The following is a 24,643-nucleotide window of genomic DNA, read 5'->3' as shown; positions in this document are numbered from 1 at the left end:
GGTACCGCTTTTTTCTTCTTCGGTACCATAGGTGCCGCTCTACGCTCCGGCGATGAGGAGGCTGATGATGAGGCACTCACCGATATCGGAGCGGAGCGTTTGCGGGGTCGGTGCGGTGCCGGGAGGGCCGGTGTCGCAACTGTGGCAGGAGGGCGCTCAAGGGAAGTGGAAGGCTTCTTAGCCGGCTTACCTGGGCCCAACGACCCCGAAGAAGGGTCAGGTGGTGTCGACGTCGTGGGTGCCGACTTTTGTGGTGCTGTCGACGTCGCAACAGGTTCCATGGCAGATCCGGTACCGAATAAAAGATTTTGCTGGATCTGCCTGTTTTTTAATGTGCACTTTTTAAGCGTAGCACAGCGGGTGCAAGAGTCAGCCCGATGCTCTGGACCCAGGCACTGCAGGCACCAATTGTGCGGGTCGGTGAGAGAGATCGGGCGTGCACACCGCTGGCACTTCTTAAAGCCCGGTTGAGGGGGCATGAAGGGAAACACGGCCTCCGCAAAATCGAATCCGGAGGCCTGTATGGTGGCAACAGGCCCCGCCGGGGCCGGCCTGAAAAAATAAAGAAAACTGGACGAGTTTTTTTTTGTTTTTTTTTTGTAAGTAAAAATAGGGAATCCGAAAGGAAAAATTAGAAGAAAAACGAAAAATTACGCGAGCGGGAAGGCAGAAACTAGCTTTTCAACGGCTGTTGAAAGCACATGCGTCTTCTTTGCTCCGCGGAAACGAAGAAACTGGGGACCACGCTCTCCTCCGTCGGGCGGGAAGGCACTCGTGCATGCGCGGTGCAGCCAACTAGAACTTTCTAGTTAAAAAGGTCCATACCGGGGCTCCGTCGGTGACGTCACCCATGCGTTAAGAATATGCTGCCTGCTTGTCCTGGGATAAAACTGACTTTAACATGCCTTACTGATACAGAAAGCTTTTGAACATCAAGGTCTCTGTAAAATACATCCATGTTTCAGACCTGACTGGTCATATTAGTGACTTGTAAGCAGAAACGCAAGACACAGCTGATCTAGTACTAAAATCTGGTGCTCATTCCTATGACATTACCTCGCTCTTTCTCACTGAAATTGGACAAGATTGTGAAACAGATGCTCGCTTTGATTTTTTGTTCCACTGATACAATGGGCACTTTATTCGGCATAAATGTCAGATCAGCCTTGAGATTAATGATCGGCCTGGATCTAAAAGGCAAAACATAGCAGCTCTATCAATTCAATTCTGTTCTTTTCTATTATGCTTATAATACTATTTTCCTTAAATAAATCTTTGACTCAAAGCAGTTTACAATAAACAAAAGAATACGGTATATGGTTTATTGACTTGATATACCACCTTTAGACTACACATTAAGGTGGTTTACAATAAAAGGTATGAGAATACATACAACCAAATGAGCAGCTCCAGACATGGACACTTACAATAATCTGCTATGAAAAGCCAAAGGGAAGTGACCACATAGCTTAAAATAAAATACAATACATATAACACTAATCTAAAAAACCTGTATGGACTTTCAGATTGATAAGGGTGAGAGAGGCAACTTTCAGGCAAGCCAATTAACCTAGGTAATTGCTTTGAAAACTGCCCCCATATGCCAGGAATGCTTCCCGTATGTCTCTTTCAACGCCATTTTCAATTTGCTGCTGCCTGCTGGTGATTCACTTTGGAACTTTAGCAGTGCCATGGTTCCCGACGAAGAGGGTTTTTATCTGCCCAAAATGGAGCCCCGTTGAAATGAAATTGAGCACGCTTTCAAGTTACATTCATGCAAGATAAGTACTGTGTTCCCTTTTTTTGATTCTGGCTCCAGCTTTGCGGTCAAGAACAGTTTTCATGCATTTGACTTTGGATGCTATATATAATTGATTTAAGAAATGGACAGTTGTGGCTTTATTTATAGTCTTCACTTTCATTGTTTCACATATTTCACGTATTTTCACTATAAGAGAGATCTGGGGATGTATCAAAAACATTACTTGCTTCGGGTTTAACTTGTGTCAACTCTATTTAGAGTTGTGATTACTGAGGACTCTCTTTCACTCAATAATTATTATTATATTTTGATTTGATTTTTTTTTTTTTGTGCCACATGTCCCTTATTAACTCTCTTATATATAATTTTTGAAAGAATATATTTTTGGCACTTTTCTGACATTCTTTCATAGTGGGTTCTATATTTTGGAAGTTTCCCATATGTCTACATTAGGCATCAATAAGGCAGTATACCCCTCAAAAAAAAAAAATGTAGGGAAAACAAAATACTAAATACTGCCAAGTGAATGTGCTCAAACCAAAAATCCGGTCTGGATGGGATTCATTCCTTTCATTTACTGATAAACAAGCAGAGGAATTGTTATCAACTTTCCATTTATTCACTTCAGATGATACAAAATATATAAACATAGACTGGGGTCAACTAGCATATTTACAAAAGCACATTATTCGTGCGAAATTACATGTGGCTACTTTGGATGAGTATTGTCGGTCCAAGTGTATCGCTTGGAGCCTCCATATGAGAACCAAACCACAGTTGTTTTTGGATAATCCTACTTTTTTGGAACAATGGAATGCCATCCTCAATAAGTGCTCGCTTGATTTAATGCCTCTTATTATAACTATCACTAAAACAAAACTGGAACAATACCGATCTAAATATACCAACAAATTCACTGAGTTTTAACAGGTGAGCCCTGAAAACAGTTTTGTCTCACAGTTGCAAGCATTCAATAAGCAAATGGAAGATTTTAAGAATGAGCTGAAGAAGGTCAAAGTCAGCAAATTACGGAGAGATGCTAATGATTATGTTAAGGGGTTTGTGTATCCGTAGATGGATCACAATTGTAGGACACGATCATCGAAGAAAGTTATCTATACCCAGTCATTGGGAGAATCTACAGATGAAAAAAGCTCAGAAGAATCAAAAGGGACGGTAGGTTCCATTCAAGAGCCCGCCACCTCATGTATGCTTTCATGAAATTTTACAGTAGTTGCCCACGGCAGGAGCAGCAGGGGCAGACCAACCAAAGAAAAGTGTGTCCAACAGTGAATGCATCCAACATATTCAATTTATCACAGTGAGTTCTCACGAACCAGGAGATTTCTGTGTTGGCCAAGGGTTTGTTTGTCCCTCAGGCTCATTATAATCCCTTAAGCACACGTCAGCATATATAAATTTTTCAGAAAAGGCAATCTGGCTTTGTACTTTAGAGATCAGCAACAAGATCCCTCGTATGTACCGGCTTCATCCTGACCATCCACATGGAATTCTCCTGGAGCTGTAGACCCATATCTACAGGTTTTTCAAAATTTGATTGAAGATGAAACATGGAGAGATCTCAGTTCAAAACTAAATGCAATATCTCTGTGGAATAATGGGCAGCTATAAGGTCGTTGGCTAAAGATCCCTCCATTGTTCTACAGCCTGCTGATAAGGGAGGCAGTATAGTCATCTTGGATGCACCGAAATATGTAGCGGAGGCCAATTGTTAACTATTGGATAGAGTGTATTATCAACAGCTAACACAGGATCCTACACCGCATTTGGTATACAGGATATTTTGCTACAAGCTTTGCAATCAGGTGTCATCTCTGACAGGGAATATAAATTTCTCAGACAAGATTATCCAATCATTCCAGTGCCCAAAATTCACAAGAACATCTTGGATTCTCTGGGACAACCTATAATGTTGAGCATCGGTTCGCTTCTAGAGCCTCTATCTTATTTTGTAGATTTTTACTTAAAATCTGAAGTGCCCAAGGCATGTTCATACATCAAGGATACAACCAATATGATTAATGTGCTGGAGTCTTTAACAGATGGCCTGACAACTCTTACCTAGCCACTTTGGATATTACAGCTTTATATACAAATATTCCACAGGACCAGGCCATACAAGTCCTTCGACATCACTTAACAGCCTTATCAATGTCCCATGAGAGAGTTGAGTTTTTGTTCATCATTGCACAAATCGTGCTGAACAAGAATTATTTCATGTTCAACCCAGCAATTTTATATGCAAATTAAGGGCCCCACTATGGCCCCCTCTCTAGCCTGTCAGTGATTTTGAGGACAAGTTTCTATATGCATCATCATATTTTGATAGTAAACAGTATATGTGTGGAAACTTTTCATTGATGACATCTTCCTGGTGTTTATGGACAATTTTGAACAATTTGTGCAGTGGCTTAATCCCAATTTGTAATTTACAGCCACCATACATTCTCAGACTATATTTTTATTTTTGGATATTAACATCACATTGAAGGATTCTGCATTCATCGCTACAATATATCGGAAGAGCACCGATCGCAACAATCTGTTACAATTTGACAGTAACTATCCCAAACATTTAAGGAAGAACTTGCCTGTGGGTCAGTTTTTTGAGATTGTGTAGATCTACACAATCTACAGTGTACAGTGTACACTCACTACAGTGTACACTCACTACAGTGAGTGAATTTTGTGATCGAGCACAAGATATGTGGGTGCGATTTGGGGATACCCGTGTGCTGTTATTAGATGGGCCTATAAAGCGAGTGCTGTACGCACAGTGGCCACTGCTGTTACAGAACCATCTTTAGTGTGTGTTTTATATCAGGCTTTCCATATTAAATGGATTATTAAGAAGCATTGGTTTGTCCTGCAACATTATGAGGTATTTCACTCCGCGCCCAGGTTTGCATTTTTGAGGGGGAGAAACTTGAGAAAAATGCTTATCTATTCATATTATTCAGAGAATCCACAGGAGAAGATTGATGTATGCGCGGGGGACATGACACGTGCAGCCATTGTACTGTTGTAATCATGCCATCTCAGCTAGATCTATCCAGCATCCCCAGTGTCATTGGGAACACCATTGTGTTACAGAACTGATTGTAACACTTCGAGAATGGTATATCTTATCAAATGCTCATGCCCTCTGTTATATACTGGGTATATAGCCCAGACAGTCAAGACACGAATTATGGCGCGCCTCGGTAAAATCCGTCGTGGGGATGTCATGGCTTCACTTTTTCAACACTGGCTGGAAAAGGCACATACTGAAGAAGATTTGAAATTTTTTATATTAGAAGCACCGCGTTTACATCATGGTGGGAACCTGCCAGCAATATTATGGAAAAAGGAGCAATCATGGATATATAGGTGGCAGACGGTGGTTCCATCAGGCCTGAACAGGGAAGTGGAATGGTGGGCTTTTTTTTACATTGATTTTGCATCACATTCCTTTATGGGCATTTTGGCTTTTGTTTTTACCATTCAGTTCTTAACCATTCAGCTTTGGTCCCAGCTGATTCCATTTAATGATGTCATTTCCGGTTTGCAGTGTTGTGGACAAAGGAGGAAGTTGGTATGCGGCAGGGATGTTTTGCAAGTTTTTGAGATGAGGTACCCTCCAGAGTCTCCATGAAATCTGAATAAGTGTGTTTTTAAGCTAGCATTCAAGTTTTGAAGATCGTCATATGTTCCCCCCCCCAAGACTGAACTTATATTGAAGCAGCTATTCTACAGGTCTTTTGAGGTAGCTTTTTTTTTAGTTCAACAAGTTTACTGAATTTTAGTAAATATACATAAAATGAAAACAGCGTCTTCAAAAGGAAAGCATGAAGTATGCATATGCCAAAATACATTTGATTGCGCAAGAAATAATGCATAATAGTCAAATAGTAGCATTATGATATAAACCACCCTACTAGTTAGCAGATAAGACCCATCCAAAATTTCACAAATATATACATACAGAAAGAGCAAAAGGAGCTACATAGTTAACTGAAAGACAAGAATCTAAGCAGGACATAAGTCAAAGGTCAGAGTCACAATATTCTTGTACGGGAGCCCAAATTTTAAAGCATAATTTTGAGGCAGCTTTGACAAAATGCATCAGGACCCCTGAAGTCGACACATGATATAAGTGCACTGTTTTCTTATTTTGTCAACACTGAACAGTTTTTTTTTTTCATTTTTCGAGCACTGAAAATTGTGTTTTGATTGAGAAGATGTTCAGATAAACAAATGTGGTGCACTACTCCACATCGTGGTCTCCTCAGCAATACCTCTGAGCACATTGTCATATAAATACATGATATATATTTATGATGGGTGTCTTTTAGATTTTCGATCTTTAAGGCAGTGCCATGGATGTCTTTCAGGATTACTTAGTAAATGACAGTAGATAAAGTCCGGCACTGTCCACCCAGTCTGCTCAGCATGACGACCAGAGCCGTACTTGCCACACCTTGCAGGTTACACACCTTGCATCAAAAATAAGACAGTCAGCAATTTGCCAAAATGCCATCCACATATAGCCAGATACATTTTATACGATCTCGGAAGAGTGGTTTTATAATTTTGGTTGCAACATAGAATGTTCATTGTCAAAACTTGATTAAACCAACAGTCTAACAGTGCTAAGAACTGACAACATTTTACTTATTATCAACTTTAAGGTGGCTTCAGGTTGATGGCAAGTAAAATTGATAGATGGATTGATAGAAAATGTAAAATAATTTATAGCCAGAAACAAAAAGGGTTGCAGGACAGAGGCTGCAAATTACAGACCGGTGAGTCTCACATCAATAGAGTGTAAACTCATGGAAACTTTAATTAAACGCAAATTAGACACGATCCTGTCTGAGGGAAATCTATGGGATCCCAATCAACATGGATTCACCGGGGGTAGGTCCTGCCAATCTAATCTCATCAGCTTCTTTGACTGGGTGACAAGGAAGCTAGACTTGGGAGAGTCTATGGACATCGTGTACCTGGATTTCAGTAAAGCATTTGATAGCGTCCCACACCGCAGGCTGTTGAGCAAAATGAAATCGATGGGGTTAGGAGAAACACTAACTACCTGGGTCAATGATTGGCTAAGTGGAAGACTTCAAAGGGTAATGGTTAACAGTACCCTCTCTAAAACATCGGAGGTGACCAGCGGAGTACCGCAGGGTTCAGTCCTGGGCCCACTCCTTTTCAACATATTCATAGGGGATCTGACTCAGGGGCTTCAGGGTAAAATAACATTATTCGCCGATGACGCTAAACTATGCAATATAGTAAGGGAATGTAATTTACAGGATAGTATGGCACAGGACCTGCTTACATTGGAAAGATGGTCCTCGACCTGGCAGCTGGGCTTTAACGCTGGAAAATGTAAGGTTATGCACCTCGGTAGCGGTAATCCATGCAGAAATTACACCTTGAATGGAGAAACTTTAACTTGTACTTCGGCGGAACGAGACCTTGGAGTAATCATCAGTGCAGACATGAAAACTGCCAATCAAGTGGAGAAGGCTTCATCTAAAGCAAGGCAGATGATGGGATGTATCAGTAGAAGCTTTGTCAGCAAGAAGCCTGAAGTCATAATGCCATTGTATAGAACCATGGTGAGACCTCATCTGGAATACTGTGTACAATTCTGGAATCCACATTACCGTAAAGATGTGCTTAGAATCGAATCGGTTCAACGGATGGCCACCAGGAGGATCTAGGGGCTAAAGGATCTCTCGTACGAAGAGAGACTAAACAAACTACAGCTCTACACTCTAGAAGAACGTAGGGAGAGGGGAGACATGATTGAGACATTTAAATACATCACGGGACGTATCGAGGTGGAAGATGATATCTTCTTTCTCAGGGGACCCTCTGCCACTAGAGGGCATCCGCTCAAACTCAGAGGTGGGAAATTTCATAGCGACATCAGGAAGTATTTCTTCACAGAAAGAGTGGTTGACCGTTGGAATGAGCTTCCAGCGTAGGTGATCGAGGCCAGCAGCGTGCTGGACTTTAAGAATAAATGGGATACCTATGTGGGATCCCTACAAGGGTCGAACTGGAATATCGGTCGCTAGGTATAGACTTAAGAGGATGGGTCAGTAGGGTGGGCAGACTTGATGGGCTATAGCCCTTTTCTGCCGTCATCTTCTATGTTTCTATGTTTCTAAACTCAATACAGGATCCAGAACATGAGAATGGACCGGAATATTAAGTTGCTAAGATGTGCCATAACTGAAATACACTTCTCCCTCCATATTCGCTGTGATAGGGGATTAACAGAATCGCAAATACAGAAAAACCGCGAATAACTTTTTCATATGTTATTTGCTGTTTTCTATTAAAAACCATTGTGAATATAGTGAAACCGTGAATAACATGGTGGGAGATCTGGTCTGTTCCTGTAGGAGAGGCAAACACGGTGAAGAAAGTGCTGGGAATCAGCAGTTTTCTCTATGCAAGCTGATATAATTTGGGGGGAGGAGCCAGCAAGCTAAAAACCGTGAATAATCGAAACCGCAAATGCTGAAACCGCGAATACAGAGGGAGAAGTATATAGTAAAAGGCTTCAATTCATCAGTCATGTCAAGAATAAAACAATTACTCCCTTGACTAGAATGACTGTTCAGTTTTCCTTATAATGTTACAAGGGCAATCAGAAAGAACACCTTTAAAACACTTTTTATAGTTTCCACTATCCAAATTGGATTTCTGGTAGTGAGAAAAACGCAGCAGAGTACCAAACCTACCGTAACACAGAGATCTTTCCGAATGACCCCACTGCAATATCAATAAGACCATCTTTGGTCAGGTCCAAGCCGCCATCAATGGACTGTCCAAAGTACCGGAGTCTGGTGTCAATATCAGAAGCTTTTATCCGCTATTAAAAATAAAAAGTCAAAACTGTAGGTCAGAGATGTGGTGCTCTTCCCGATACTACGATTCTGACTACCCTAACCTGGAATTGTTCTGTACAGACTTTAGGACAGATACCGGATAATTTCATACTGCGACTGTGCTAGATTCAAGCTTCCAACTTAGTGCCTATATGAAACAGTAGCAAGGAACATAAGAGAAACAAGTCTAGAGATTGCCTCTGAGCAAATCCAGAATTGGCTTCACCTGTCCCTGATGGGGCCATCTGTTAAGTCTAGAATACGAAGGGGTGCTGAAATGTTCTCAGCCCAATCAAGAAGAGAATGAGGCGAATATGGTTCAATCAATGATCTGAAACAATGTCAAAACATAGAATTTCGTTTCTGCGGATTGGCACTTGACAAAAAAAGATAACTATGACCCCAGACTACAAAACATTCAGAAAAGAAATAGACTCTACTCTTCAAGAAATTCCTGCAAACGACATAATACCGCTAGCTCCTTCCCATTTCCCAATACCACTCCCTAATACCTTCCCAATTCCCCAAAGCAACCTCATCTACTCCTTATCTCCTCTAGAAATTACCAGATATCTTCTTCATGTAATACCTTTATTGTAATTCTTTTGTAATCCGCCTTGAACCGCAAGGCAATGGCGGAATAGAAATCTCATAATGTCATGTAATGTAATAACACTCTTTTCAGCTAAAGTGGCAAAATAATGCTCAGAATTTAGGAAGTTGGTGGGTTGAGTCAGGATTTATATGAACTTTTTATCAATGAATGCGTAACAAGGGCCTTAAAAAATAATTGGTGCTAATTGGATTTAATTAATATGTATGCACATAAATTTAGATGCGGGATCTACACCTACATTTTATGTGAGTCCAAAAAGAGGGTGTGGTGGAAATGGAAGGGTCATGGGCAGATCTTTGACATTCCTCCAAGCTATGCATATTATAGAATAAGGGGGGTTCAAGCAAAGTCCTTGGCATCATCATAGACTCCTCTCTCTCCTTCAATGACCACCTCGACTTCTTGGTAAAAAAAATGCTTCTTTAGTCTTCATATGCTGAGGAAAGTGAGATCGTACTTTCATCATTCTCACTTCATCGTCCTTGTTCAATCCACCATCCTCTCTAGACTGGATTATTGCAACTCCATCTATTTAAGCCTAACTAAAAAAAAACTCCATAGACTTCAGCTAATCCAGAACGCCGCGGCCAAGCTTATTTTCGCAAAAGGCAAGTTCGACCACGTCTCCCCACTCCTGTCCAAACTTCACTGGCTCCCAGTTCACTCCAGAGTCCTCTTTAAATGTGCCTGTTTAGCCTTCAAGATCCTACATGGCATCCTCCCTCCCGTTATCCCACTCTTCTGGAATTCCTCTACCCCTAATTCCACTAGATCCTCCCAAAAACTGAAACTATCATTCCCCTCTACAAAAGGTATATCCCGCGTAGGAAAACTAGGAACATCCCTCCCCTTTAGAACCACAGAACTCTGGAATAACCTCACATCCCCGCTCAGAGTTTCAAGTTCCCTCCAATCCTTCCGCAAACACCTGAAAACTTGGCTCTTTTCAAAAATCTAACACCTCCCGCTCTTTGGTACCCTGTCCCTCTTTATCTTCCTAGCTCCTTTTTATAACCCTTCATTGTAGCTCCTTTTCAACCTAACCCTGTAAATCGTGCCGAGCTCTATGCTTGTGGAGATGGCGCGGTATACAAACCTAAGGTTTAATTTAGTTTAGTTTAGTTCACACCTAATTTAGGCGCAGGGAGTTATACTGTGCCTAAAATTAGGTGTGATTCCTGGTGTTAAACGCTCTTTTATAAATGGTGTGCAACTTTGAGCACCATTTTTAGAATAGCACTCAGCGTTTCTTTGATGCTGATTTTTGTAGGCGCCACATCTAGTCCTCGGCCAATGGAGCCCCCTGTCACACAAGTGAAAGCCATATTTTCTGAAATAGAGGTGTACACTGACATTTGACAATTTATTAATTTAATTTATGGCTAGATGGGATTAACTAGACCTTGGGACCCCCACTCCCAGCATTTTCAGCTCCGCACAAGATCCATATCTACTCACACTAACCTAGCAAGTACTGAATGCCATGAAAATGGAAGAGGTTTCTAATGACTGCCGGGATTTTGCATTTTAGTTACTATGCTCTCTCCATCAATCCCTTCCCCAGCTCCCTATTCATCACACTCATTGTACTGTAGCATCCAAAACCCCAAAACAAAGAAAAATCCAACGAGCTTGCAGTGAAGGGGAAGCATCAGAAACAAAAAGAAACTGCATAACGAAATGTACAAGGTACAGGAACTTATATTAAAAATCAATAAAATGTTATTTTCCTAAGGATGGCGCTCATATACATGGAGACCGGACCCAACACGGTCTGTGTTTCGGAGAAACACTCCTTCCTCAGGGGTCCGTATTGTCCTTTGCTTCACTAATAGAGAACCATATGGAAATGCAACGATGTTGCGTTCAACTGAGTGCAAACCTTACAGGAGCATTTATGAATTGTAAGGATTTTAGCCACCATCATTGCATTTCCATATGGTTCTGTATTAGTGAAGCACAGGACAACTCGGACTCCTGAGGAAGGAGTGTTTCTCCGAAACACGGACCGCGTTTGGTCCAGTCTCTATGTACACGAGTGCCATCTTTTGGAATATTGCATCTTACTGGCTTTTAATAAAGTTCCTGCACCTTGCACATTTTGTTCTGCAGTTTCTTTTTGTTTGTTGGCGTATCCAAAACCCCAGAGAGCTGCCCAGAGTTTACAAAGGCCTCGTCTCACCTGAGAGAAGGTGTCCACAACACCGGTACTGTCTGTATTATAGATGTAAACGCTCCCAAAAGAATCCGGATCTAGAAGATTTCCCTCCAGGGGTGCTCCTATTGCTATATCACTGTAGCCATCTCTATTTATATCACCTATGCTGGCCACAGAAAATCCAAATCTTGCAAACAGATCCTGCTGCAGCCCTCTTAGGTATTTAACATAAGTAAAGGTGTCCTAGAAGGAGAAACAGAATAGTTATTTTCTCAGCAAAGTGCAGAGAACACATTTCATGCAAGGAAAGCATCAACAATGCCCACAGAGCTCAGCAATAATGTACTTTGTTTATTTATTTTATTTTATTTTTTTAATTCTTTATTCATTTTTAAGCTTTCATCAAGTGTACAAAATTCATATTAACAATATTAAATAGACCACTTGAACATCTTATCAATATACTTTATAAACATAAAAGCAACCCTCCCCCCACCCTCCCTCTAAGCCCATTATTAATTGTAAGATCATAAACCCTCCGATAGAAACCCTTCCCCCTCCCAACACTACAATTTACTTATATGCTGCAGGCCCATGAAGTTCTACGCATTCCACAAGAGCCAAACCAGCATGCTAGAAGACTCTGTAGAAAGTTGTGGCATCTGCCTTTATCTTCCCCCAATTACCCCAAAATAAATAAATGATAAGAGTGGACTAAATAATTTATTCATAAGAAAAGCTTCCAGTTCAGATAGATCATTGTAAACATTTTTAACTTCTTGATAAGTAAAGACATAAGAATAGCCTTACTGGGTCAGTCCATCAAGCCCAGTAGCACGTCCTCACGGTGGCCAATCCAGGTCACTAGTACCTGGCCAAAACCCAAGGTGTAGCAATATTCCATGCTACCAATCCAGGGCAAGCAGTGTCTTCCCCCATGTCTTTCTTGGGAATCGCGGAAAAAAAAGTAATCCCAATAGCTAAGAATTTGGCCTTAATCTTAAGAAATTGTCTCCTTCTCAGCTGGGTAGCTCTTGAAACATCAGTAAATATTGTAAAAAAAAAAAAAAAATTACCACAATATAACATATCTTTCTTAGAAAAATATACTTTCAGGATTTAAATTAATCAAAAACAGATATTTTTACTGTTACGCCAGTGTTCTATAAAGGAAAATAGGTGCCTTGAATAGGCTGCTGCCAGACATCCTCTGATTGTCTAATTATAGGCACACAGTTACAGAATGAATTCCTACTGTATATGACTTGCTAATTAAGTATCTTTTTTTTTTTTAATTCATTTTTCATACTACAACAAGTGTATCATAGAAATTTAAACGATCTCATAAAATATATTATATATTATATTATATCTATTAAGTATCTCTTCATGCAGATTATAATACTCACCATAGGTTATAGTACCTATTGCATGGGATTCTGTTAGCAATGCCATAACTTTACCTGTTTATCAAACTTATACACATAAACTCTTCCTTCTTCCCCTCTGATGTGATAAAACGGGGCTCCCACGAGAAGGTAGTCTGTCACCCGATCATTGTCCACATCCAGTGGGCAGAGCTCAGAGCCAAAATAGGATCCCACCTGTGTCCCAAAAACAGAGGCCATGGCAGGCAAATGGTGATCATAGTTAGGTTGAATAATGGTATAGAAAGCCTAGTAACCAGTGTGAACCAGTGGCTAATAAGGGGGATAAGAAGGGACGGACCGCCCCAGGTGCTGTCTTGATGCACCACTCTGCCCCACCCTGCATGCTCACGCCATCCCTCCCCCCACCCTTTACCTCTGTAGATCTTCACCAGCGCAAGCAACATTTCCTGCCTGTTGCTCACACCAGTCTGGTTCCCACTGAGTCACTTCTGGGTCGCGGGGCCAAGAAGTGACATCAGAGGGAAACCTAACACTGGTGCTGGGAAGCCATTCGCGCTGGCGAAGATTTACAGAGGTGCATGGGGGGAAGGGAATGTGGAGGGGGGCGGGAAGGAGCAGGGTGGGGGCGCAGAAGAAGTGGTGGGGGAAAAGGAGGGCACAGGAGGAGCGCCACCGCCCCGGGCACCTCCTACCCTACGCCACGGGTGCTAACTATTGGTAAATAATCACAAAGCAGTCAAAGGCAAATATCAGAGCTACACTATATAAATTCCAAACGGTTGTGTGAAGCGTGAGTACCAGATGTGCAGCCCATGCACTGATCTTACTTAGAGAAATCAGGACCAGAAACGGGGAAGGAAAGGGGCTGATGGAGATCTATGAAAACTTTCAAAAGAAATTTTACAGTATTATCCACATTCCAACAAGTCCCAGAATCCCAGTTAGTCTCAGTTTTAAAAAAACCCAGTTTGTTCCAAGCACATGCAGTCAATACCTTGGTTTATTTATTTATTTCAAACTTACTACAAGTATACAGTACTGCCTTTAACTATGGGAGTGCGGCAAGGCGGTTTACAATCTACAACAAATTAAAATAAATAGAGAAGAACTCCAAATTCATGACTTGCTAACTGAGTATCTCTTCGTGCAGATTATAATACTCAATATAGGTTACCTATGTGAAACTGAAAAAATTCCACCCTAGAAATAAACTTTTTAATGTAATATTAGTATTGGGTTAGGATTCTTTTAGAACTAGGAAGGTCAATAACTACGCTTTATATGATCCCTTTCCTGAAAATGTATTACTTTATTGCCCTACTGGAAAGGAAAATATTGCAATTCAACTCAAGGGCATAGCCATGGGTGGGCCTAGATGGGCCTGGTCCGCCCAGTTTAGGCTCAGGCCTGTTCTCTCAGCAGCTACAATTCACTGGAAGCCTTCTCTCTGCAGCATTTACATTGTGCGTCAGAGGGAAGGCTTCAGGGTCAGCCGCTGACAGCATATAAGACCCACTGCTGGTTGCCTGACGAGGAAGAGAGAGGTTGCAAGGGCTGAAGAGGTGGAAAGGGAGGGAAAGAGAGAGACTGAACAGACTGGAGGTGGGAAGGGAGGGAAAGAGAGAGGCCTGCCCACTTTGGGCTCAGACCCGCCCAAAATTGTCTCTCTGGCTATGCCATTGATTCAATTATATTTGAGTAGTGACCAACTTATAGTTCCAATAAATACTAGGTATCCAGATGGTCAAGGGGTGAAGGAGAGTATCATGGAAGAGTAAACTAACCTTTGCATATGTAATAATGTATTTATGTGATCGCTTTGGCCCTTATTCTCTAAAGTCCACTTAATCAATGCTGATACTGGCACTCAACACCTCACAATCAGCCTTGATAGCACTTAATAGAAGATTTGGGCTAGGTGCCTAATTTTTATGGAGTCACATTTTTCGAGTTAGGCATCTAAATGCCTACACTAAAGTGGGTATGGTTAGGAGGGACAATGGGCGTGGTTTTGAGCTGGGTGCCTCTTTGTGCCGTTAGATTCTGATATTGGCGCCTAACTTTAGGCATCGAAAACCCTGGCATAAATTGAGGACGCCTAAATGTTAGGATGCTGAGCGCCACCTAAGCGCACTTAGGCGGCACTGAGGGTGATTCTATAATGGGTGCCTAACTTTAGGCGGACTTTATAGACTCAGGGCTTTTGTGTTTAAGATGCCAAATTCCCTATATAAGGTGCTGGCTTCTGACCAGAATTTAGAACATACCTTGTCTGCCTTTAAGACTTGTATGTCCTCATATATTGATATATTAATAAACAATTGTTAAACTGAGCACAGGATAGTGTATATTTATTTCCCGCCTACATGGCACATCAGTTACTGCAGCTCTTGGGCAAAACTCATAGCCAAAAACTCAGCATGTTTATCTGCTCACAACCCAATGTGTTTCCCTCTTTACAGGTTCCATGTGGTACACAAACCAAGAAAAGAATTACCCAGAGAAGAGGTTGAATCAACACAGCTGCTTAAATTCAGCCATCCTGCTTCACTCACAGTGCATGCGCCCCGTGCCCTCTGGAACCCAAACTATGACAGCGGCTGTGCAGAGCGCACACATTACCTGGTCTCCCTCCAGATACGGAAGCCGTTTATAGGTTAGGATGTCTTTTTCAAACACCAGCACCTTGCCCTTGTTTCCGTGGCGTGGAGCTCCAGAAACATACAAAGGGCCCGAATTCCCCTGCACCACGGTCACACTGTATCCTACACCAGAGAGAGACAGAGATGAGAAAGAAATGCTAAACACACTCATCGCCCTTGACTTTCTTTCTTCTCTCAGTATATGGACAGTTACATGGGGCACACTGAGCATGCGTGAGAAGTTCCGATGACAGCTGGAGGCACGCTGCCAACCTCTACATTCAAGAATTGGCTCCAGAAGGAGGGAAGTGGCTTGGGAACTGCCTGGTGGGGCTTGGCATCCCTGCCAGTCATTTAAAGGAATGCTGCAACTCTGGAGAGGGCTTGAGCCTACAGTGTGTGTTGGGGGGGGGGGCAGGCCCCTAGGCTCCCCCAAGGCTAGCCCATTAGAGATAAGTTGTCCTTTGATTTTCCCCTACTTCCTCCAAGTTAAATAAACCATTGGTTGTGAGCTGAATGAATGGTTTTATGGTGCTTTTGGGCCTTCTAGCTTGCTGGTCCCAACCCTGACCTTACAAACAGCCCTAGAAAATACGGATACGAATCTGCCTTGATGCTCCCTGGGTGAGAAAGGTTTACAAGTATATTAGTAGTAGTGGAGTAGCGGGGTTGAATGGCTCCCCTCTCCCGCCCTCTTCCCCGTACCTTTTTTATTTTTGGTGCTAGCCGCCACGAAGTTGCTGCTCACGTCGGCTTCGGTGCTCTCTCTGACATCACTTCCTAGGTACGGGTCATGGATGTGACATCAGAGAGCGCCGAAGTTGACGCGAGCAGGTACTTCGTGGCTGCTCGCACTGAAGATAAAAGGGTACGGGGGGAAGGAAAGGGAAGGGGCATGTGTGTGCATGGGAGGGGGGCAGAGAGCATGAGGGTTGCCAGTGCCCCAAGGAAGACCACGCCCTCCCCCGCACCCCCATATCACACCACTGATTAGTAATGCTATAAAAATTATTTACTATTATGGGAACTCTATAAAAATGGGAAAACCTAGCCTAGCCACGGACCTGTGCAAAAGAAATGCAGAAGAGTGCCACAACAATTCAGGCTGGTTCCGCCGTGAGCAGAGGAGAGGATCTGCACTGGAGGACCACAGCAGTGGAAGGCTAGGGAGCAGGGCTTCCTCTATGGATTGGCCGGGTACATTTTAAATGGTTTTCTCATGTGAGCTACAAGTTCTAAAAAGAAATGTATTTGTGTGAGCAAGAAGTTCTAAAACCCAACAATTTTCCAGATTTACAAGAATTTTTGTGAGCAACCATGTAAAATCTGTGAGCAACACTCCTAGAATGTTTGAGCAATTGCTCATGTGCCCAGCTTAGAGGGAACATAGCTAAGGGAGCCCCAGTGAGCGCCAGCAACAGCAAAACCATGAGGATGAGACTAACGCAGACTTGGCCTGAGAGAAGCAACAGCAAAAGACTACAGTGGGAGGAGGAGGTCAACTTTCTTTAAAGATTGTAGTTCATCCCCCTTGCCTTTTGTACCAGTTTGTATTAGAACGTATATAATTTGTTTACAATGTCTTGTTTTGTCCTCCCCTTTTTAAAAAAAATTGTTATACGCATTGAAATATATGATATTGCATAGATAACAAATCTTAATAAACTTGAAACTTGAAATTTGACTGTGGTAAAGAAAAGGAAAACTGAGATGAAGAGGCCTCATAGAGTTGCAAGCCATCTGAGAAACATGATGGCAAATAAAGGCCAAATGGCCCATCCAGTCTGCCTATCCGCAACATCCACTGTCTCTTCCTCTCCCTATTGTCTAAGGCTCTTAACACTTGCATTGTGATGTAATAGAAATTTATGGTTATAGAAACATTGTAACATGATGATAATAATACCGTAAATATACCGTAATAATACCGTAAGGCCGTAAAGTTCTATGCGGTTTACAATAGTTTTTAAAAAAAAAAACCAACAATAAAAAAAGTTGAATAAAGTGTATAATACAATTTTTACAAATTAGCTGCCTAAATACTTCGAAAACAGATAAAGGCCAAATGGCCCATCCAGTCTGCCATCCACAGCATCCACTATCTCCTCTCACTAAAAGATTCCATTTGCCTGTCTCACGCTTTCTTGAACAGTGAGTGTTACCTAAGGAGGAGAGGAGAAAGGCTGATGTGTAAGGAAAGAGGGTATTGAATGAGAGATAACAGGAAGGTGACAGATGTGATTAAAAAAAAAAAAAAAGGGAGTAGTAGTTCAGCTGGATAGGAGAATGAGGGGTCAGCAATTAGAACGTAAGCAGAGAAGAGGAGAAAGGATATTGGAACCAAGGAGTAGATACTGGAATTAAGAAATAGAGGAAGATGACAGAATTGGTATTGGACACATGTTAACTTTTATGGGGGATGTCACCTGTGAGGGGGAAGGAACCTTATCTTGACCCACCTTGCTGTCCTTGATGTGCACACCAAAAATCTGGTAATTTTATTCCAATGCTTTCTGGCTACTATTCTCCTGCTCTGACTCCTCCACGATTTTGGGCCTTGACCTCCCCCCCCCCTCCCCACCCCACCCCACCCCACCCCACCCCACCCCACCTTCAGACTCTGCTCCCAAAGATCTAACAAATTGCTCAGTTCCAGAACAGACTTTTTGATAAGTCCTGGTTTTGAAATTACATATTTATAGTCCATAATTCTAGGCATTGAAATCAATGCTGTAGGTCCCATAATGCACCAGAATATGGATTATTAGAGATCCAAGGCCGACCTGAAATCTTCCTCCTAGAACTGGATAACTTGGCAGCTTTCCGAGTCCTGCCCTGGTCTCTAACTTCCGTCTCGGTTCATTTCTTGTTCTGTGATTCCCATCCCAGTGCATTTTGGACCCTAGTTCCCTTCTTTCTGATGCCTATCCCAGTACATTCTGGGCCCTCCCTTCCTGCCCTCTGAGCCCCTTCTCAGTGCATTCTGAGTCATGTCCTCCTCTTCTGACGACTCCTCCCAGTGCATTCTGGTCCATGACTTCTTGTTCTTGTGCGTCTTGTCTAATGCATTCTGAGTCTTCCTTCTTTCTACCATGTTTTCTGGCAGAATATTCTGTGGAAAACAGTACTTTTAGGGGGAGACTGGATAAACCACACTGATCTTAATCTGTCATTATTTACTGTGTTACTATGTTGTTCCCACCCACCCCCCCCCCCTTCCTGGCCTCCACTACGTAATGCCCTCAGATTTTAATACCCAGCAGTTTTCGTTCCAATTTTAATATAAACAAATGCAAGGTGATGCATCTAGGAAAGAATAACAAAGAACACGAGTATAGGATGTTGGGGGTGACATTAGCTAAATGCGAACAAGAAAAAGATTTGGGGGTACTGATTGACAGAACCCTAACGTGGCGGCAGCAAAGAAAGCAAACAGGATGTTGGGCATGATTAAGAAGGGGATCACGAGTAGATCGGAAGATGTTATAATGCCACTTTATAGAGCAATGGTCAGACCGCACTTGGAATACTGTGTCCAACACTGGTCTCCATACCTTAAGAAGGATATAACTCTGCTGGAGAGGGCACAGAGGCGAGCCACGAAACTAGTCAAAGGTATGGAAAATTTGAGCTACAAAGAATGCCTCGGAAAACTGGGACTGTTCACCCTCGAAAAGAGAAGACTGCGAGGGGATATGATAGAGACTTTTAAAATATTAAAAGGATTTGACAAAATAGACCAGGAAGCAGCATTACTGACTTTTTCAGATGTGACATGGACAAGATGTGGCCTGAAACTGAGTGGCAGCAGGTTCAGGACAAATGTCAGGAAGTTCTGTTTCACACAACGAGTGGTGGGCGCTTGGAATGCTCTCCCAGAGGTTGTGGCGGAGACTACTGTTCTGGGTTTCAAGCGTAAGTTGGATGCATACCTTCTTGCAAATCACATTGGGGGATACGTTAAATCCGGGGCTCCATAAAGGAGTACCTAAATGGGCCACCGCGTGTGCGGATCACCGGACTGGATGGACCTCGGTCTGATGCGGTGAAAGCGTTTCTTATGTTCTTATGACCTTATATATGTTTGAAGAATAGCAAGACACAGATTTATGCAATACACAAAATCTTTCCTAAAGGTATATAAATCATGCAAAACATTTAAAAAAAGTCTGTTCTTCCTGTACCTAGGTATCCGTATTTTGCTCTCTCGATGTTCTCGTGAGAGTCATTCAGAAATATCTTTTCTGTCGTCTGTGTGTCATATTTCACAATCCCTCCAGACCAGTCATGAGCACCGACTGCCCCCATCAAGAGGCAATGCTGGAAAGTGGAGAGAGGATAGGTTAGCTTCTGGAGGTCTACCAGAGGTAATATGATCTTGTTTCTGATGCAGTCCTGAGGACTCTACAGAAGGCTTACGCACAGGAATCATTTAAAACTGAGATTATCCTATATATTCTTCCTCACCTTGTCAAACTATTCACCATCTTTGTCCCAGTACACTAGACTGGGTGTGCTGCGAGATACTAGTGAGGAGGACAGGTGCCAGCTGACTGCCTACAGGATGGCAAGAGGCAGTCAGACGGTACCCGCACCTCTTCTCCTCACTGGGTGCCTCTCCTTTTCTCCATGCCTCTCCTGCTCCAGCAACTCCCCCGCCACCACCACACACACTGGCAGCTCAGAGCCCCGTCTGGAGGGCCTTTGTACAAACGCAGATGTCGACATGATGTCACACATGTGTGTGACATCATCACATCAACGTACGAGCCTTTCTGGGTGCCCTCCAGCCACGGCCTGGAGTTTACTGCGCCACCCAGTAAAAATGTTTGCGGGACACTGCACTAGGCTATACTTTCCTATACACCATATTTACCATACTATGTTCGCCATACTATGTCTACCATGATACAATCTCTCCTACCATGTTTGCCACTCAACGTTTACTGTACCATGTCTTCCATGCTATGCACGCTTGCCTTACTGTTTTTTGCCAAGTGATGTCTCACTTTATCAGCCATGCCTTGTTTCACCAGACCATGTTTTGTCATTCTATGTTTTACCATGCTTTGTTAACTGTGTTTTGCCATCTCTACCAGAACGAAAAGAAGTTATCTTGCCATTGTATCGAGCGATGGTGCATCCGCATCTGGAGTACTGCGTCCAATATTGGTCGCCGTACCTTAAGAAGGATATGGCGATACTCGAGAGGGTTCAGAGGAGAGCGACACGTCTGATAAAAGGGATGGAAAACCTTTCATACGCTGAGAGATTGGAAAAACTGGGACTTTTTTCCCTGGAGAAGAGAAGACTTAGAGGGGATATGATAGAGACTTACAAGATCATGAAGGGCATAGAGAGAGTAGAGAGGGACAGATTCTTCACACTTTCAAAAAATAAAAGAACAATAGGGCATTCAGAAAAGTTGAAAGGGGACAGATTCAGAATGAATGCTAGGAAGTTCTTCTTTACCCAGCGTGTGGTGGGCACCTGGAATGCGCTTCCAGAGGGCGTGATAGGGCAGAGTACGGTACTGGGGTTCAAGAGGAAATTGGACAACTTTCTGCTGGAAAAGGGAATAGAGGGGTATAGATAGAGGATTACTGCACAGGTCCTGGACCTGTTGGGCCGCCGCGTGAGCGGACTGCTGGGCACAATGGACCTCAGGTCTGACCCAGTAGAGGCATTTCTTATGTTCTTATGTTTACCAGACAATGGTTGCATGGCTTTTCTCTAACATATGATGTCTGAGAGTGTGGTGCAGGCTTATAACTACAGCCTCGGCACCCTGTGGTTGTGGGTTCAAGCCCACATTGTCCCCTGTGACCCTCAGTGGGTTCCCCCCCCCCCGGTCCCCCATTGCCCAGGTACTTTAGATAGACTGTGAGCCCACCGGGACAGACAGGGAAAAATGCTTGAGTACCTGAATAAATTCATGTAAACAGTTCTGAGCTCCCCTGGGAGAATGGTATAGAAAATTGGATGAATAAATAAAATGCATAGCAGAGGGAGGCTTATTGTGCAAACCTACTCAGTGGTGCAGTAAGGGTGAGCAGCCCCTCCCCACCCTCTTCTCCACCCCATTGCACACGCGCGTGCCCCCTTCCCCTTCCCTTTCCCCATACCTTTTAAACTTCTCCAGCATGAGCAGCATGCTGCTCACCATTTGACGTCACTACCTAGGCACGGGTCCCAGAAGTGACATCATAGAGAGCGCCAAAAAGGTACAGGGGAAGGCAAGGGGCACGTGCGGCAAGGAGAGGAGTGGGGAGTGAGCGAGCAAGCAAGCGGGTGAGCAGGGAGAGAGGACAGAAAGGAGAAGGGATGCCACCATGCCCTTAGGAAGGGTACACTGACAATGGCGCACCGACAACCGCGCACCGGACATTTGCATGCCAGCACGCACTGAAACCTGACCACTACACTTAAAACATTCAGTTGCCATCTAGTGCTAGGGTAAGGTTTACACTAGATAGCAACTGAATGTTTTAAGTGTAGTGTGTGGGGGTTCCCCCCACCCGCCCCCCCTCAAAAATAATTTTAAAAAATGGTCATGTCTTAGTGCAATGTGCGCTGGCGTGCAAATGTCCAGCAAGCCATTTTCCCACATGCATTTGACAGGTCACCTTAGGAAGACCACGCTGCACTCCCCTTACTATGCCTCTGAATCTACTGAATCCTTGATGCCAGAGTTCAAGTCCTATCTTCATTAAACACTGAGGTGATTCTTCTTAGTCAATTTCTTCCAAAGGCTGGAGATTCACGTTGCGAAATTATTCATCCTATTCTCTTAGACTATTGTGGTTGTACTGAGAGCTACTAGGTGTAAAGCCTTGACTTGAAAGCACTTTAAGGATAATTCTATAAGGCATGCCCAAAGGGTTTATGGTTTATTTTAATTTAATGATATGCTTTTTATCAATTTGATAACAAGGCAACGTACAATAACAATCAAATAAAATGAGCAGAAAAAAACACCATTGCCTTAAGGATAGGAGAGAAAGAGGTTAAATAGCCTGAGGTAACACTAGGGGATTCCCCTAGATCAGGGGTAGGCAATTCCGGTCCTCGAGAGCCAGAGCCAGGTCAGGTTTTCAGCATATCCACAATAAATATGCATGAGATAGATTTGCATCTCAAGGAGGCAGTTCATGCAAATCCATCTCATACATATTCATTGTGGATATCCTGAAAACCTGACCTGGCTCCGGCTCTTGAGGATCGGAATTGCCTATCCATGCCCTAGATCCATCTGGACCCATCTGAACTGCATGTGCCAGTCAGTGGCGTAGTAAAGGGAGTGGTTCGCCTCGGGCGTCCTGTTGGTGGGGGTGTCTGCACCCCTCCTCTTCCTCACCCCCACATCTTCCCACACCTCCCATCACCACGCCCATGCCCCCTTCCCCTGTACTTCTAGTCGTTCACCGCCACAAGCAGCAAGTTTAACGTGCTCCTCATGACTGCGTCATTTCTCCTGCTGATGTCACTTATGGCAGGACAGGCATTTTTCCTGCTCATTCAGAGCCCTGATGAAATGATAATCTTATTGTGAAATGTTGGCCATCATCGGCTTTTACCAGGCTTCAGTTTCAGCTTTAGCATACGGGACTGCGGTAACAGTCAATCAAAACTGACAATCAAAATTTATCAGCATAAAGATAAGTTCAGTCCTTTTTTGCATCAGTCTACATTTCTCCCTCCATATTCGCAGTTTCAGCATTCGCGGTTTCAATTATTCACGGTTTTTAGCTTGCTGGCTCTTCCCCCCAAATTGCATCAGCTTGCATAGAGAAATCGCTGATTCCAAGCATTTACAGAAAAAATTGCTGATTCCCAGCACTTTGTTCACCATGTTTTGCCTCTCCTTCAGGAACAGGCCAGGTCTCCCACCATGTTATTCGCGGTTTCACCATATTCACGATGGTTTTTCATAGAAAACAGCGAATAACATATAAAAAGTTATTCGTGGTTTTTCAGTATTTGCGGCTCTGTTAATCCCCAATCACAGCAAATACGGAGGGAGAAGTGTATTTAAAGTTATTTGTTTATGTACAGCACAATCACTGCAGCATAGAAAGGGTCTTTCTGGCTGATGATCAAAGCGTGGGGAGAGCTTAGACCAAGTTTCAGCTCTCACCCATGGCCCTGGTGTTACTGCACCCCGTGGCTTCTGAGGCCTTTTCCCTTATCTGGTTTTGTGGTATATGGCAGAGTGAAATTCCTGGCAAGAAATACAGCATAACTGGTGGTGTGTTAGAGTTATATACTTCTGAGTGCTGCGCATAAGAAGTGATGTCAGCAGGAGAGACGATGGGGTCACAAGGAGCACGTTAAAGTTGTTATTCCCTTGCATGCCTGCAATCCTATTATGAATTGTAGTTCCTCCATCTCTCTTTTTTGTTTTTGGTTCTCAGCTCTCACTCCTTCAGTCGGTCCATCTTAACCAGGGATCTCAAAGTCCCTCCTTGAGGGCCGCAATCCAGTCGGGTTTTCAGGATTTCCCCAATGAATATGCATTGAAAGCAGTGCATGCACATAGATCTCATGCATATTCATTGGGGAAATCCTGAAAACCCGACTGGATTGGGGCCCTCAAGGAGGGACTTTGAGATCCCTGAATTTCTTAACTATACTATAAGCTCCAAGGAGCAGAGGCTGTTCACTTTGTGGGCGTTTTGATAACTTTTTTTGGTATGTAACGCAACGTCTTATATGCAGAAATCAGCTCTTATAACATTTTACATTACATTGGTGATTTCTATTCCACCAATACCTTGCAGTTCAAAGCGGATTACATAAGAGTTTTCCGGAGGTTACAAGAATTGTGACATAGCATAAGAGATGTCATAAGAGTTACATAAGAATTACCAAAGAGTTGATAAATGATGGGTAATTAGAAGCATATTTGGGTATGTTAAGGGATTGGATTGGTGGGGTTTGGGTTAGGAACTGGTTGTGTTAAATGGGGGTTTTTTTTAGTCAAGGTTTGTTTATTAAAGTTTTACAAAAGTACAGAATATGGATGAACATAGCAAATACACAAGGAATTTGAGGTATATCAGACAATAGAGCAAGCAAACATATTGTAAGCATATGAAGGAATGCTCTAACAATTAACAACTCAAAACTAGAACAAAAGTGTACCTCGTTAAATGGGTTTTAT

At 42.9% G+C, this 24,643-nt stretch overlaps 1 protein-coding gene across 3 annotated transcripts in view; it reads right to left on the bottom strand.

Annotated features, from left to right (window-relative positions):
- The window catches only part of ITGAE (integrin subunit alpha E), a 136,244-nt gene that overhangs the window by 61,503 nt on the left and 50,098 nt on the right, over window positions 1-24,643 (bottom strand). For all 3 annotated transcript variants that reach the window (XM_033921420.1, XM_033921422.1, XM_033921421.1), the window contains 6 exons: window positions 19,665-19,800; window positions 15,461-15,603; window positions 12,911-13,051; window positions 11,472-11,690; window positions 8,527-8,657; window positions 1,057-1,190 (listed from right to left, as the gene is read on the bottom strand). In XM_033921420.1, coding sequence (XP_033777311.1) covers window positions 1,057-1,190; window positions 8,527-8,657; window positions 11,472-11,690; window positions 12,911-13,051; window positions 15,461-15,603; window positions 19,665-19,800 — 904 coding nt within the window. The remainder of the gene's footprint in view (window positions 1-1,056; window positions 1,191-8,526; window positions 8,658-11,471; window positions 11,691-12,910; window positions 13,052-15,460; window positions 15,604-19,664; window positions 19,801-24,643) is intronic.

The sequence above is a fragment of the Geotrypetes seraphini genome, chromosome 15 (assembly GCF_902459505.1).
Source record: "Geotrypetes seraphini chromosome 15, aGeoSer1.1, whole genome shotgun sequence".
NCBI classification, from domain to species: Eukaryota; Metazoa; Chordata; class Amphibia; order Gymnophiona; family Dermophiidae; genus Geotrypetes; species Geotrypetes seraphini.
Note: the sequence above shows the minus strand (reverse complement) of the source record. Positions and strands in the feature narration are given on the sequence as shown.